Below are 15337 nucleotides of genomic sequence, written 5' to 3' on the forward strand. Positions count from 1 at the left end.
TTAGCCAGATATATTTAAGAAGAATTTAAGTATTTATTTAGGAAAGTAGTATTTCTTGGTGTTTTGAGTAAGTTCAGAAATGTGCTTATATGTGAAAGTTCTGAGTCTAAGCACTTGAGGAGGTCATTGATAGTATGTTAAGATGAAAAAGACCAGCAAGTGGCCAAGAAATTGATGAAAAGACGTTCAACCTTAGGAATCAGTGATTGCAAATTAAAGCAATGAGGTCACACTGTTAAAAATTAGAAAGTTTGATAATACCAACTTTAGATAAGGGTATGAAAAGTCACCTTTCATATCCTGCTGGTAGGAGGGTAAATTGATACAGGTATCTCATCTGTTAACAAATATGCATACCCTATGATTTGGAAATTCTGCTTCAGGAATTTCCTCTGGCTTAGAGAAACACTTGGAAATATGCACATGCACACGTATATATGGGTGTTCACTGGAGCATTGTTTATAACAGTGAAAATCTAGGCAGTCTAAATGTTCAACAGTGGAGAACAGCTAACTTATTATTCAGCACCTTCCAAAGAATGCTGAAGTTCTGACAAGAAATGATCTGTAATCTTCTGTATTCCATGCCGTCAGGGTTCACTGGACCTAATTTCAGCTTAGAGTTCTTTAAAGGTCTTCCAAAGAACAAAGAGACAATTTACCTTTTTTTTTTTTTAAAGGAGAATAAAATTTATTCTGTCTTGCGTTTACCACATGGGTCCATTGGACCCTTTTATAAATCAAAGATGCATTTTGGGATCTTTAATGATTTTTATCTTGCTTATGTCTGGAATGCTTTACTATTTCATCATCCTAGGAATGATTTCATCACTGTTTATCAATTTTTCCCAGTATGCTGTAAAAGTCTAAAATAAGAAGGAAGCTGGAGAATGATGATGCAAAATTAAGATAGAAATCACTGTCACATCATTCTTCATTTTTCTCATTGTATTTTCCGAAGAGTTACATCATCTTTCAAGGAGGTATATAAGAAGACTGGAGATGCCACTCTTGTAGTTTGCTTCTAACTTTGAGTGAACACAGTTGAGAACTCAGAATTTTTCATTTCTCACCCATAATAGCAAAGAAAAAAAAACTGATGGGAGACATTTCATTGTTACTGGGTTATTCACAAGATGAATGTGAAGGGAAAGATAGCAGTGCTCTAGATACTAATGATGGTGGTGAAATTTCTGGTGTAAACAAAATCTCAGATTATGAGTGTGTGGATAATAATATCCTAGGTGCACTGTCTCCAACTCAAGAATTAGTGTGTGACTAATTTATTTGTGAGGGCAAAATGAAATGTAGTATTCTTATCCAGTTTGTTATTCCAAAGGAAACACACAGCATGCAATACTTAGTGACAAGAAACGGGACCATCCTGTTTTGCTAAAAGGACGTCTGGGAGTATTCTTTTATGATATTTGTGCGCTAAAATTTACTTGATGCTGTTTGCTGGTGAATAGGTGCTGAAGGCAGGAGATTGAAAGAAAATCGATGATATAAAATAAAAATACTCATTTGATTGATTATTCTAATTGTATTTATAAACGTAAGTGCAAAAATGTTTTGCAGTTATGGAACAAAGAAGATGGCTTGTCTTCTCTTTTACAAAATTATGAGCTTTAAAGGATTTCAAAAAATTCTTCAAACATTGCATTTTTGTTGCAAGTGGTAAAAGAATCAGAAATAATGATAAGCTAAAACCTATTAGAAATGTATTGAAATCTAGGATTAGTATTTATAAATGAATATGGTCCAGGTGCATGCATGACAGCTTATGAACAGTTATTTACATTCACAGTGTGTTGCCCATTCCAGGTATATATGCCTTCAAAACCAGGAAAATATAGAATAAAAATTTGAGATTTGCTGTATTTGAATTCTTACTAAAATTTGTCATGATTTTTTTCACTATTCTTTTATTTGCAGTTCTACAAATTACTTGTAAAATGACTTAGAAATATTTAAAAAAGAAATGAAAGAGTCCATTGGACCCATATGGTAAATGGTGAAATCTGCCTTTTATATGTATTGAGGAATATTAAGGGGGAAAAAAAGTAGTTGTGGAATGATATCTTACAGTATGATTCTTTTTTTTTTTTAAGAAGAAATCACAAAGCAATACAATGAGTGTATATAAATTTAAATGCAGAGAAGAAGGTTGGAAAGAGTAGACTCCAAACTGCTCTCAGTGGTAACCTCTGGGGAGGAGACTGAGAGAAGGACAGTGCTCACAAGAGCTTGGATAGATAAAGCTATAGATAAAAAGAGAAAGATAAAACCTTAAAAAATAAAACCAGCAAAGCAAACAAACTTTTTTTATATCAAAAAAAGTGAAAGATACTAAAGACCATATAAAGATGTTTTAATTAAACAGAATATGAAAATTTTAGGTCCTTCTGTTCCCAAGTCCAACACACAATTTTTATTAATGTAATAATTAAATCTAGAAATAATTTTGCCTGATTTTCTTTATTTTGCTTATTACTAAAAATGATTTAAGTAGCAATAATCTGAACTGTAAATTTTATTAATGAAAATATTTTAGAGAATAGTAGAAAAATAAAAAGGATCTTATAAAGGTAGTTACAGAGCATTCATAAGACTCTGCTAAAGTTTGTGCCTCAGAGCACTATAATTATAGTAATTGTCTTTCCAATTCTGATTCCACAGTTGAAATTTAACTTTTATACTCAAAGACTTATTCTGAACATATGTTCTTAAAGTCCATGTTTAAGGTTTTGTTGTGTGTCTGACAGACTGGCCACAAAAATTTTCATGCTCTTAGAGATTTTTTTAAAGCTTGTTTCGTTGCCTTGTAAATTGAAACATGCTTCTTTTCGCAGACCAACTCTACAAGAAGAAAGGAAGATCATAATAAAAAATGGCCGGCACCCTGTGATTGACGTGCTGCTGGGAGAACAGGACCAGTATGTTCCCAATAGTACAAATTTGTTGGTAAGTACCATATCATCGCCAAAAATAAGTGAAAGATGGTAACACTAATCTCAAACTTTTAAATACCAAATAATGTTTTAAAAATTTACACAAGTTTTACCTTAGGCTTTAAATCAACTAATCCTTGGCTGTAGTTTTATATTCACCACCAACTATGGAATCAGTGCTATTTCCAATGAAAGACTATCTATAGAGGGAACAATTTAGCAACTAGAGGATTAGCCTTAATTAGTTATCCTTGGTAATCCAGGGAAAATATTTTATATGAATAAATGCTCGCAGATGCTAATGGGGTAGAATCATACCATGGTTTTGCAGATTCCTGTTGGTGTATAGTATAGGCTTTGTCTTGTGCTCTACTGTTTTCAAACATTCTGTTAAAGAATCACAGATGCTTCAGCTGATTTCAATGATAAGAATTTTTGTTATATGGGCTAGAGTTCTCTTATACTACATTAATGATTTAAAATACTTATTCATTTAACACATACTTACTGAGTTCCTATTTAGCCCCAGGTAGTGAAGCAGAGTATTAGGACAGAGAGTGGGAAGCAAGACAGAAATATCCCTGCCCTTAGAGAGCTGGTGGTCTAGCAGAGAAGATAGTTTATTACAATACAGCTTGGTCAGGCTAGGGTACAGGAGACCAGGTGTCATGGAGCACGTAGCAGGTTGACCTAACCCAATGTAGGGGGAGCATTTGCGAAGTTTCCCAGGGATGAAATATTGACTGAAGAGAGTGAGTCACTGCAGGCCAGGGAAATGGAGAGGAGTATTCCAGGTCAGAAACCAGCATGGTAGAGTCTGGGAGTGAGACAGGGTGGGTTCAGGGAACTGAAAGATGTTGAGGAAGGTTGGGACATAGAGTGTAAAGAAAAAAGTGTCAGAAATAAGGAAGAGGCCAATTTGTTTAAAGCCATGCTAAGGAATTTAGATTTTTTTTTTCCCTAAAGGATTGAGAATACTAGCAAGAGAATGATTAAAGCTGGGGAAAAAAGTGAACTCTGTGTGTGTGTGTGTTAGTGTGTTACATAGAATTACACTGTCAAAGATAAACAGAGCTGTATACTACCACACACTAATTAAAGTGGCAAGGGTGGTTTTATTCAGTAATATTATTGCATAGGGAAAAGAGTCCAGCTTGAACTGAATTCAACTTCAGTTTGTACAGAGGTGACTGGGTGTCTTAAAGGGAGAATGAGGGAGTAGGGAGGAGTGGTGGGCGTGGGCAGGTTCAAGGAAGTGGGAGCAGAAAAATTGAGAAAGGGGTTTGGTTAGTGTGAGACCCTTCTGGGTTTATTAACTGGCAACTGTTGCTAATACCCTCCCACAGGGACTGAGAAGGACAGTGAGAGTTATCTCCATGAATGTTTGCATTTCAATGAATGGTTGCATTTCAATGTTTGCATTTCACGCAGTTCTAGGTGGTAGAAGATTTACCTCTTAGAGGGGCAGAGAAAGGATTTATAATTGCAAGCTTTCTGAAGTAACTGCTCTAAGAGAAGGTTCGGGGTCTATCTGCCTATCACCACGTTTTGGCTGGAACAAGTATAAATTCTCTCTTGGCAGTGTTGTGCTTTTGTAGGCAGGCACTTTAAGGGGGACTGGGGTCATCCCAAGAATGCAGCCTTGAGCAGTTAGAAGCTCTGCTGGCTTTTGTTCTGGTCTCTTAGTGGGGAGGGTAAATGAAGTCATTTGTGCTGAGAGGGTTGCAGTTGTTATAGGCCAAGGTTGGGGCCTAGTCAAGAAGAGGGCTCAGAAGAGCCTGACTAGAATTTAGTCAAGGAGGGAGTCTTTGTCAACACAGAGGAATATTATCTGGTGATGAGATGAAAGATTAATATGTAGGGAATAGTTAAGTGAGAGAGATTGTATCAGAGAATGAGATGCGTGACTTCAAGATTTCAGAGGTAGTGTTCTGGGTGAGGGCAAGATCCTAGGTATGGCCATGGAAGGTGAGTAGCGGAAGTGGAGAAGGTCTTCGGAGATGAGGAGATCAGGGAACAGCATTTGAGAAAAAGGCAACCATATGCACATTGAAATCATCTAAAACAACAGGATTTGTAGTGGAAGGTGAAGGTGGTCCAGGTGTCAGAGATTGTGAGGGATGGAGACTGGTGACCTGGAGGTAGATGTAGATGCCTGTGGTGAAGACAAGTAGAGATGGTAAAGCCCTGAGGAAGCAGATATGGGAGAACGTTTGAACCCTGAGATACATGTGACAGGATGTGGCAAAAAACTCATCCTTGAAATGAGAGGACTGCAGGGGAATAACAGCCAGCTCTCAGTCTAAGTCAACGTATGAAGGAAATGTTAAGCAAGGAAGTTAGAAACATAGAAGTATTGGGGAATTTTTCAGAGGATAGTGAGAAAATTGAAATGTAGGGGAGCAGTTGGAAATTAGGTCAGAGAAAGGAAGCCCAGGAGAGCAAGGGAGTTGGGAATATCACAGAGTATTCCATCTCGGGCTGTGAGCAAGGGTGACAGAGATGTGAGCCTGGTGAATTTGGTTGACCACAAGGGTGGTGAGTAAAAGGAAATGCTTTGAATTACATCAAGTTTAACGATACATTCTGATATTGCCGACTAAAAAAATGCATGCACAGTGTGAGAGTTGTGAGTTGAGTTTTATGTGGGACAAAATGAGGGGTTTAGCCTGGGAGACAGCATTTCAGATAGCTCTGAGAAACTGCTCCAAAGAGGTAGGGGGAAGGTCAGTGTTACATATGACTTTAGTGAAGGGGGTGCGTGCAGTCAAGTGCACGTTTTCGCAGAGGCTTGCTGCTAGTCACGAGGAGCAGATGTCACCATTAATGATTTTAGTGCTTTTCTAGATATGAGGAGATGCAAGAATTGGGCTCAAAATGTCCTCCTGAAAACATCTAACTATCTGAAGGCCTGTTCTGCCAGTTTTTCCCAGAGCACAGAGTGCCTTATTCCTGATCTCCACCCTGAAATCCTTCCAGGGTGTGTTGAAGGTCAGTGGTTGCAGTGGTTTGTGACTTAGTCCTTGTAGAGGCAGATGGCAAGTGGCAATTTTTCGTTGGCAGTATCATCCAAAGACTTGTAGGAGTACATAACCAGATCCCCAGTGTCTGTAAACATGTTTATTCTCATTAGGGAATTTGTAAGTTACTTAATTTATCAAACCAACTTAATAAGTACTTGGAAGTACTTATTACAGGGAGTCTCTGTGAACATGAGAATTTCTTTTTCAGTTTCCATAATACCAGTAGGGTGTAACTTTTCTTGAGAAAGTAATAGAGTTGTACCATATAGTACCTTGGTTTACTTATAAATCACTTGAAACATCATTTCCTGTTGTTATTCCTATCCCCCAAAACACCAATCAAGTATGTTATTCTTGACATTGAATTTGTTTTTTCCTTTTTTATTCTTTTTTCCCCTGTCTTTTAAGTAATGTATTACACTATTTAAAAAAGCAAGATTTGAGAAACTAAATTAGCCTAATTACAGGAATGTTTCAAAGAAACGTTGAACTCTTACTTTTAAAATTTTACAAAATAAGTGGAGTGATTTATTCCAGCAAGCACCTCAGAATATTCCAGAATATTCATTTCTTTTACATATGCTTTTTCTAACTTGAGTAGGAGTTGATATAGAACTGTTGCTATGGTGAAGTGCATTCTTTTTTGCAGGGTATAAATTTCTATATAGGGATACTGTTGAAAAAGAACTTACTATGTAAAACTCAATTTTAAATATTTTATAGGTGTTAATTATAAAATACACTCTGAAAATAATTTCCTGAAAGTCAAGTGGCATCGTTGCTTTTGATAGTCATGTAATTTTAAGAAATGGTCTTTTGCACATGTAATTATACTTTTCTGGATTCTGTATTATATGAACTCATTGTAATGCTTCTAAACAAGCCAACTTACTGCCCGCTTTTCCTCAACCGGTTTTAAGAATACTCATTTTTTTTCACATCTCACAATCTTGCATTGATTTATGAATTTTTTACTAGCATTGTTTTATGAATATTTTATTCTTACAGATTTTGACACAGTTACTTTGTGTCAATATTATGCTTGATTTCAGGCTTACAAAGAAGAGACACAATACCTCTCTAATTTGGTGGGAGATAGATCCAATTAAATTAACACTGATGGAGTACTTATAAAGGCTATGAGGGAACTAACGGATTATCCAGTAGAAAAATTGGCAACAGGCTTCAACAGGCATTTCAAAGTAGAGGATATCCGAATGGTCAATAAACAAACTAGTAACATTTTTTTTTTAACCTGCTACATTGGGTTTTCTGGCAGGAATGTAACAAAGAATCAAATAGAAAGGAACTGTGACTTTGAGGTGCTTGTGGGACATTTGGTGGAGATCCCAATGTGAAGGTGGATATAAAAGCCAGGTGAGAGGGCTGAGCTGGAGTTAGGGATTTAAGAATCATCACGATGCATGTACAGGGAGTTTAGATTCTGGGTCTGTCACTCAGAGAGATTGTATAAAAATGTAAAGAAGGCTGAAGAAAAAGCCCTCTCAGGCATGACATAGAAGAGTCATTTCACTGAAAGTGGGTTTAGCTGAAGAGAATTTTTCAAGTATCTTTTAAATATATCCCTACCTAATTTTTAGCATTCAGTTATTGTTTCATCTGAACATCAAAAAAAATAGAAATACAAAAAATTAAAAAAAACAAGGTGCTATTGTATACTCCTTTTTATCCTTTAAGACCTGGCTCTGCCTCCTCTTCTAGGAAACCTTGTTTGACTTCTGCAAGCATAATTGAAAGGAATACGCTTTTAAACCCTCCCTTTTTGATTCCCATCCCTGACTCATTACATAATCTGAGTATTTGTAGACTTAGCAGCCACTGAATCTGCCCACCTCCAGTTTATTCTCCACTCTGCAGCCACAGGGCTTTTCCTAACCTGTCATATCACTCCCTTATTTGAATTAATGCTTAAAATTCCAGTCGTATAGTTCCCAACGTACTGTGCCACTAAGGGACTTGGCAGATGGTCTTCCCTCTGCCTAGAATGTCATCTTCCCCCACACCGTCCGCACCCACCTCCCACACACCCACCTCCCACCCCACATGCCCTCCAGCTCCTGCTTTTCTTTAAGTCTGGTCCTGGTGTCACATCCCGCACTAAAGCTTCCCTACCAAAGCTGGGATGGGTACCCCTGTCACATACCCACAACACTCTGTATTTCTCCCCAGTTTAGTCTTTATGCCACTAAATTGTAATTGCCTTTTTTTGGTTTGTGGTTCCCAGTGGATTATAAGCTTGAAGAGAACAGGGACTTTGCTTCTCTGCTTTAGTTATAATCCTACTGTCAATCACGGCTCTCTGGCACCTAGCAGGCATCTAATCAGATTTGTTAAATAAGGATTAACTTGAAGTCTTGAGCAGTCTCCAAGTCTTACTCCAAATCTGTGCTTTTTTCTTCTTCACAAAATGTTATTTTTCAGGATGTTATATGGGAAGTTCACAACTTCCACAGTAATTATACTGTAGAACTAGAAAGGGACATTAGGGATCATTTAGTGTAACCACCTCTTCATACTTGTGAGTAAACCAAGGCCCAGAAAGGGGAGTTGACTGCCAGGGGTTAAGTTGAATAGTCTTGAACTATTTCCCAAAACATGAAAGTATGCTAAGGCAAGCCAGTGCTTTCCAACCTTTTTCACTTCACAGCACACCAACAAAATGATGCTAGTGCTGGTACACTGGCATAAAAGGAGAAGGAAAAGGTTGCTCGGAGAAAAAGGAGGTTGTCCTGGGAGCTCTGACTGCCCCAGCTCCACCTGCCACGTTGAGGGTCAGCATCTTGGAACACCTGTAACCTGTGAAGCAGACCAAGACAGTTTGCCAAGACATACTGTTACCAACCAGGGTTCTTAGCCTCCTTAATCAATAGAAATTGATAAGAGGCCAAACAAGAAATTCAGGCAAGGCTTTACTGGGGCCCCTGCCTCAGCAAGGAGGAGTGAGAACAAGCAACAGGTTCTCTGGCTCACTCAGGGAGGCCAAGCTGGTTCCTTATATGGGGTGAGGGTAGGGGTGTGTCCAAGGGATGGGCTGGAGAGTGGCTTAGGGGGTTCGCCCACCCCTTTGGTGGTGCTGTATGCAGGGGGCATGCTCAGTACCCTGCTTTTGCTCCCGGCTCTTCAGAAGTGGCAGTTCGGTTTTTGGTCTCTTTGTATGTTGTTATCCAAAATTTACCCCAACTGCGCATTCATGCAGCTGTTTTTAGTCTCATATAGTTTCTTTGTATTTTGTTTCTCAAGGAGACGTTTGTCCAGGTGCAAGCACTGCAGCAAAGGGTCCCAGGTCCCAGCCTGTCTCAGTACTGCTTGGGAAATGCCACCATAACCCACAGCAGTCTCAGGATTGTTTACTTTTTAAACCAAATGACTTCGTAATGGATGGATTTTTTTTATAGCAATCCAAGGCGGAGTTTTTTGTTTGTTTGTGGTTTTTGTTTTTGTTTTTTTTAATATAAATAATATAAATTTACCTTTTTGGGAGGGAGAAAGGGAAAAGTGTGGTTGGTGGCTTCTAAATTTGTAAGAGGGAGGAAAATGAGTCAAATACGCACAGCAGGAAGATTCCCAGGAAGTGCTCAAACCCTGTGGATCTCTGTAACCCAAGGGAAATCCACAGCCCAAGTATTCTAGAGTGGGGCAGGATGGACACTAGAATCCTGGTCACAGTTTCTTACCCTGAGATCAAGAAGGTGCCTTAGAACCTACTACCATGTGGGCACATAGTAGGAGCTCACATATTTGTTACAAGAATGATACTTGAAACTAGTCAAGTTGAGGTAGTGTGGGAGGAGAGCAAAGACCACAAACTTTCCATTTCCTCTCTTCTCCCAGAACAAATACTCCCAGAAATGCTTGTTTTGTCTATATAAATGTTAAAAGTAAGAGTGATTACAATAATGTGCATACCCTGTTGACTTTGTACCTAATGACAAAGCAGAGCAACAATAATGCATACCATAAAATATGTTTGAGTTGTAAGCTTAATTTAATTCTATGGCCAGATTATTCTCATGATTCTGCTATAAATGTGTTTTCTTTTTAGTTGAAGTATAGTTGACTTACAGTATTATATTAATTTCAGGTGTACAATATATTGATTCAGTATTTTTATAGATTATTCTCCATTTAAAGTTGTTACAAAATAATAGCTATATTTCCCTGTGCTATACAATATAGCCTTGTAGTTTATTTATTTTACACATAGTAATTTGTATCTCTTAATTCCCTACACCTATCTTGCCATTCCCCTGTTCCCTCTCCCCACTGGTAACCACTAGTTTGTTCTCTATATCTGTGAGTCAATTTCTATTCTATTATATTCCTTTGTTTGCTTTACTTTTTAGATTCCACATGTAAGTGGTAACATAAAATATTTGTCTTTCTCTGTCTGACTTATTTTACTAAGTGTAATACTCTCTAGGTCCATCCACATTGTTACAAATGGCAGAATTTCATTCTTTTTTATGGCTTAGTGTTATTCCATTTTATATATATATATATATATATATATATATATATATATACCACATCTTCTTTATCCATTCACCTGTTGATGGACACTTAGGTCTCTTCCATATCTTGGCTATTGTAAATAATGCTGCTGTGAACATTGTGGTGCATGAATCTTTTCAAACTAGTGTTTTTTTGTTTTCTTCAGATGCATACCCAGCAGTGGAATTGCTGGATCATATGGTAGTTTTATTTTTAGTTTTTTGAGGAACCTCCATACTATTTTCCATAGTGACTACACCAATTTACACTCCCACCAACAGTGTAAATGGGTTGCCTTTTTCAGCATCCTCACCAATATTTTTTATTTGTAGACTTTTTGATGATGGCCATTCTGACAGCTGTGAGGTGATATCTCATTGTGGTTTTGATTTGCATTTCTCTAATGATTAGTGATGTTGAGCATCTTTTCATGTGCCTGTTGGCCATCTGTATATCTTCTTTGGAAAACTGTCTATTCAGGTCTTCTGCCCAATTTTTAATGCGGTTGTTTGTGTTTTTGATGCTGAGTTGTTTATATATTTTGTATATTAATTCCTTATTGGTCATATCATTTGTAAATATTTTCTCCCATTCAGTAGGTTGTCTTTTTGTTTTGTTGATGGTTTTCTGTGCTGTGCAAAAGCTTTTAGGTTTAATTAGGTCCCATTTGTTTCTTTTAGCTTCTGTTTCGTTTGCTTTAGGAAACTGATCCCCAAAAATACTGCTATGATTTATGGAGTTTTATGGTTTCAGATCTTTAATCCATTTTGAGTTTATTTTTATATATGTTGTCATAAAGTGTTACAATTTCATTCTTTTAAATGTAGTTGTTCAGTTTTCCCAGCACCACCTATTGAAGAGATTGTCTTTTCTCCATTGTATATTCTTGTCTCCTTTGTTGTAAATTAATTGATCATTAGTGTGTGGGTTTATTTCAGTGCTCTCCACTCTGTTCCATTGATCTTTGTGTCTGTTTTTGTGCCAGTACCATGCTGTGTTGATTACTGTAGCTTTGTAGTATTGTCTGAAGTCTGGGAGGGTGATACCTCCAGCTTTGTTCTCTTTTGTCAAGATTGCTTTGGCAACTAGGGGTCTTTTATGGTTCCATATAAATTTTAACGTTATTTGTTCTAGTTCTGTGAAAAATGTCATGGGTATTTTGATAGGAATTGCATTAAATCTGCAGATTGCTTTGGGTATTATGGACATTTTAACAATATTTTTTCCAGTCCATGAACACGGGATATCTTTCCATTTCTTTGTATCACCTTCATTTTCCTTCATTAATGTTTTATAGATTTCAGAGTATAGGTCTTTCAGTTCCTTGGTTAGGTTTATTCCTAGGTATTTTTTTCTTTTTGATGTGATGTTAAATGGATTGTTTTCTTGCTTTTCTCTTTCTGATAGTTCACTATTGGTGTATAGAAAAGCAACTGATTTTTTTATATTAGTCTTGTATCTTGCAACTTTACTGAATTCATTTATTAGTTTTAATAGTTTTTTGGTGGAGACTTTAGGGTTTCCTATATATAGTATTATGTCATCTGCAAATAGTGACAGTTTTACTTATTTTCTTCCAATTTGGATGCCTTTTATTTGTTTTTCTTGTGTGATTGCTGTGGCTTGGTCTTCCAATATTATGTTAAATAGAAGTGGTGAGAGTTGGCATCCTTGTCTTGTTTCTGATCTTAGAGGGGAAGCTTTTAGCTTTTCACTGTTGAGTATAATGTTAGCTGTGGGTTTATCATATATGGCCTTTATTATGTTGAGGTATGTTCCCTATATACCTACTTTGTTTTTATCATGAATGGATTTTGTCAAATGCTTTCTCTGTGTCTATTGAGATGATCATGTGATTTTTATCCTTCCTTTTGTTAATGTGGTATATCACATTGATTTTGTGAATATTGAGTCATCCTTAACCCCCTGAAATAAATCCAACTTGATCATGGTATATGACCCTTTTTATATATTGTTGGATTTGGTTTGCTAATATTTTATTGAGGATTTTGGCATCTATATTCATCTTAGATATTGACCTATAATTTTCTTTTCTTTTTTTGTAGTGTCTTTGATTTTGGTATCAGGGTAATGGTGGCCTCATAGAATGAATTTGGGAGTGTCTGTCATCTTCAGTTTTTTTTGGAATAGTTTGAGAAAGATAGGTATTTGCTCTTCTGTGTATGTTTGGTAGAATTCCCCTTTGAAGCCATCTGGTCTGGACTTTTGTTCACTGAGAGGTTTTTTAAATTACAAATTCAGTTTCACTACCAGTAATTATATGTTCAGTTTCACTCCTAGTGATCATTTGTTCAGATTTCTTCTTGATTCAGTTTGGAAGGTTGTCTCTTTCTAGAAATTTGTCCATTTCTTCTAGGTTGTCCATTTTGTTGGCATATAACTGTTCATAGTATTCTCCTATGATTTTTTGTATCTCTGTGATATCAATTATTATTTCTCTTCTTACTTATTTGGGCCTTCTCTCTTTTTTTTCCTTAATGAGGTTTATCAATTTTGTTTATCTTTTCAAAAAATCAGCTCTTTGTTTCATTGATCTTTTCTATTTTGGGGAGGGTGGTTGTCTCTATTTTATTCATTTCCTCTCTGATCTGTATTATTTCCTTCCTTCTTCTGACTTTGACCTTTGTTCTTCTTTTTCTAATTCCTTTAGATGGTAGGTTAGCTTGTTTATGTAACATTTTTCTTGTTTCTTGAGGTAGGTGTGTATTGCCATAAACATACCTCTTGTAGCTGCTCTTGCTACATCCTATAGATTTTGGAGTGTTGCATTTCCATTTTCATTTGTCTCAAGGTATTTTCTGATTACCTCTTTGATTCCTTCATTGATCCATTGGTGTCTTAGTAGCATGTTGTTTAGTCTCTGTGTGTTTGTGTTTCTCCCATTTTTCTTCCTATAATTGATTTTTAGTTTCATATGGTTGTGATTGAGAAATGCTTGATATAATTTCTACCCTCTTAAGTTTGTTGAGGCTTATTTTATGGCCTAGCATGAGAACATTCCATGTGCAGTTGAAAAGAATGTGTATTCTACTGCTTTTGCATAGAATGTCCTGTAGATATTAAGCCCAGCTGGTCTAATGTGTCATTGGAGACCACTGTTTCCTAATTGATTTTCTGTCTGAATGATCTGTGCATCGATGTAAGTGGGTGTTAAAGTTCCCTACTATTATTGTATTATTGCCAATTTCTCCTTTTATGTCTGTTAGTATTTGCTTTATATACTTAGGTGCTCCTCTATTAGGTTTATATATGTTAGTGAGTATTATAGCCTCCTCTTGTATTGATTCCTTTATCACTATATAATGCCCTTTTTTTTGTGTTTTGTTATAGACATTGTTTTAGAGTCTATTTTGTCTGATATAAATATTGCTACCTCCACTTTCTTGTTGTTTTATTAGCATGAAATACCTTCTTCCCACCCTGACTTTCAGTCTATGTGTTTCTTTAGCTCTGAAGTAAGTCTCCTGTATATAGATGGGTCCTTTTAAAAAAAATCTCAGTAGCCACACTATGCCTTTTGACTGTAGCATTTAGTTCATTGACATTTAAAGTGATTATTGATAGGTATGTACTTACTGGCATTGCCATTTTGTTACTTGTTTTCTGGTTGTTTTTGTAGTTCTTCTCTGTTCTTTTATTATTATTTTAGTTGCTTCCCTTTTGGCTTGATGATTTTTCTTTAGTGGTATGCTTGTGTTCTTTTCTCTCTAGTTTTTGTTTATTTATTGTAGGGTTTGGATTTGTGGTTACCTTGGGATTTATTTATGTTAACCTATAACTATATCTACTTGTTTTAAATTGGTAGTCATTTAAGTTCAAACACATTCTAAAAGATGTGTTTGAACAATTTTTTACTCCCCTGTTTGAGGACAGTGGGAATGAAAAGTCCCACCCAACTGAGAAGGCATCTTGAGACCAAACGATGAGGCAGGCAGCCCCATATAATCAATGGGTCAGTTTATTATAGGGTAACTTACTCACAGGGTGCAATTGGGACTGAGGAGACAGTGATACGGAGGCATTCGTAGGTGCAGTCTGCACTGCCGAGGGGCCATTGAGACAACTTTATAATTGACCTAGGGTGTGGGGGATAGGTGCTTGGAAACAGAATGTGCATTCCTAAATTAAATTTATGAATGGGTAACTAGTCTTGTGGGCACTAGGAATACATCAGTGAAGGTCTTCATCATTGTTTGGGGACTAACAGAGCATAGAGGCCACCTGATCCTAATTATTATTAAACAATATCTGTTAACTCAAAGCCCTTAATGACAGAGAAGTGATTTACTGCATAGTACAGTCCTGGGTAGCGTCAGTGGAAGGACAGGAGGGACTCTAAGGGCCCAAGATGGCATCAGTTAGCCTAACAGCTATATATCCCCTCTCCCACATTTTGTGTTTTTGATGTCATATTTTACATTTTCATGTTTATCCCTTTATGGTTGTTCATTGTAGTTATAGTTCCTTCTACAATTTTTTGTCTTTTAATCTCATACTAACTTATTTAAGTGGTTGATCCTCAGCTTTTACCGTATATTTGCCTTTACTAGTGGGATTTTCCTTCTCTATAGATACTTACTTCATGTTATAGTCTCTTCCACTTAGAGAAGACCTTTTAACAGTTCTTTTAGGGTAGCTTTAGTATTGATAAACTCTTAGTTTTTGCTTGTCTGAGAAGTTCTTTATCTCTCCTTCAGTTCTAAATGATAATCTTGCTAGGTAGGTTATCCTAGTTTGCAGGTTTTTCTTTTTCAGCACTTTAAAAATATCATACCACTCCCTACTGGCCTGCAAACTTTCTGCAGAAAAATCAGCTGATAACGTTATGGG

The 15337-nt window shown here is 36.6% G+C and overlaps 1 protein-coding gene across 5 annotated transcripts in view; it reads left to right on the forward strand.

Moving 5' to 3' along the window:
- Positions 1–15337, forward strand: part of MSH3 (mutS homolog 3) — a 182919-nt gene that overhangs the window by 118653 nt on the left and 48929 nt on the right. For all 5 annotated transcript variants that reach the window (XM_029217523.1, XM_029217525.1, XM_029217524.1 and 2 more), the window contains exon 19: positions 2853–2964. In XM_029217523.1, the coding sequence (XP_029073356.1) occupies positions 2853–2964 (112 nt within the window). The remainder of the gene's footprint in view (positions 1–2852; positions 2965–15337) is intronic.

Source organism: Monodon monoceros, unplaced genomic scaffold (genome assembly GCF_005190385.1).
Source record: "Monodon monoceros isolate NGI ecotype Baffin Bay Population unplaced genomic scaffold, NGI_Narwhal_1 Super_Scaffold_12, whole genome shotgun sequence".
NCBI lineage: Eukaryota > Metazoa > Chordata > Mammalia > Artiodactyla > Monodontidae > Monodon > Monodon monoceros.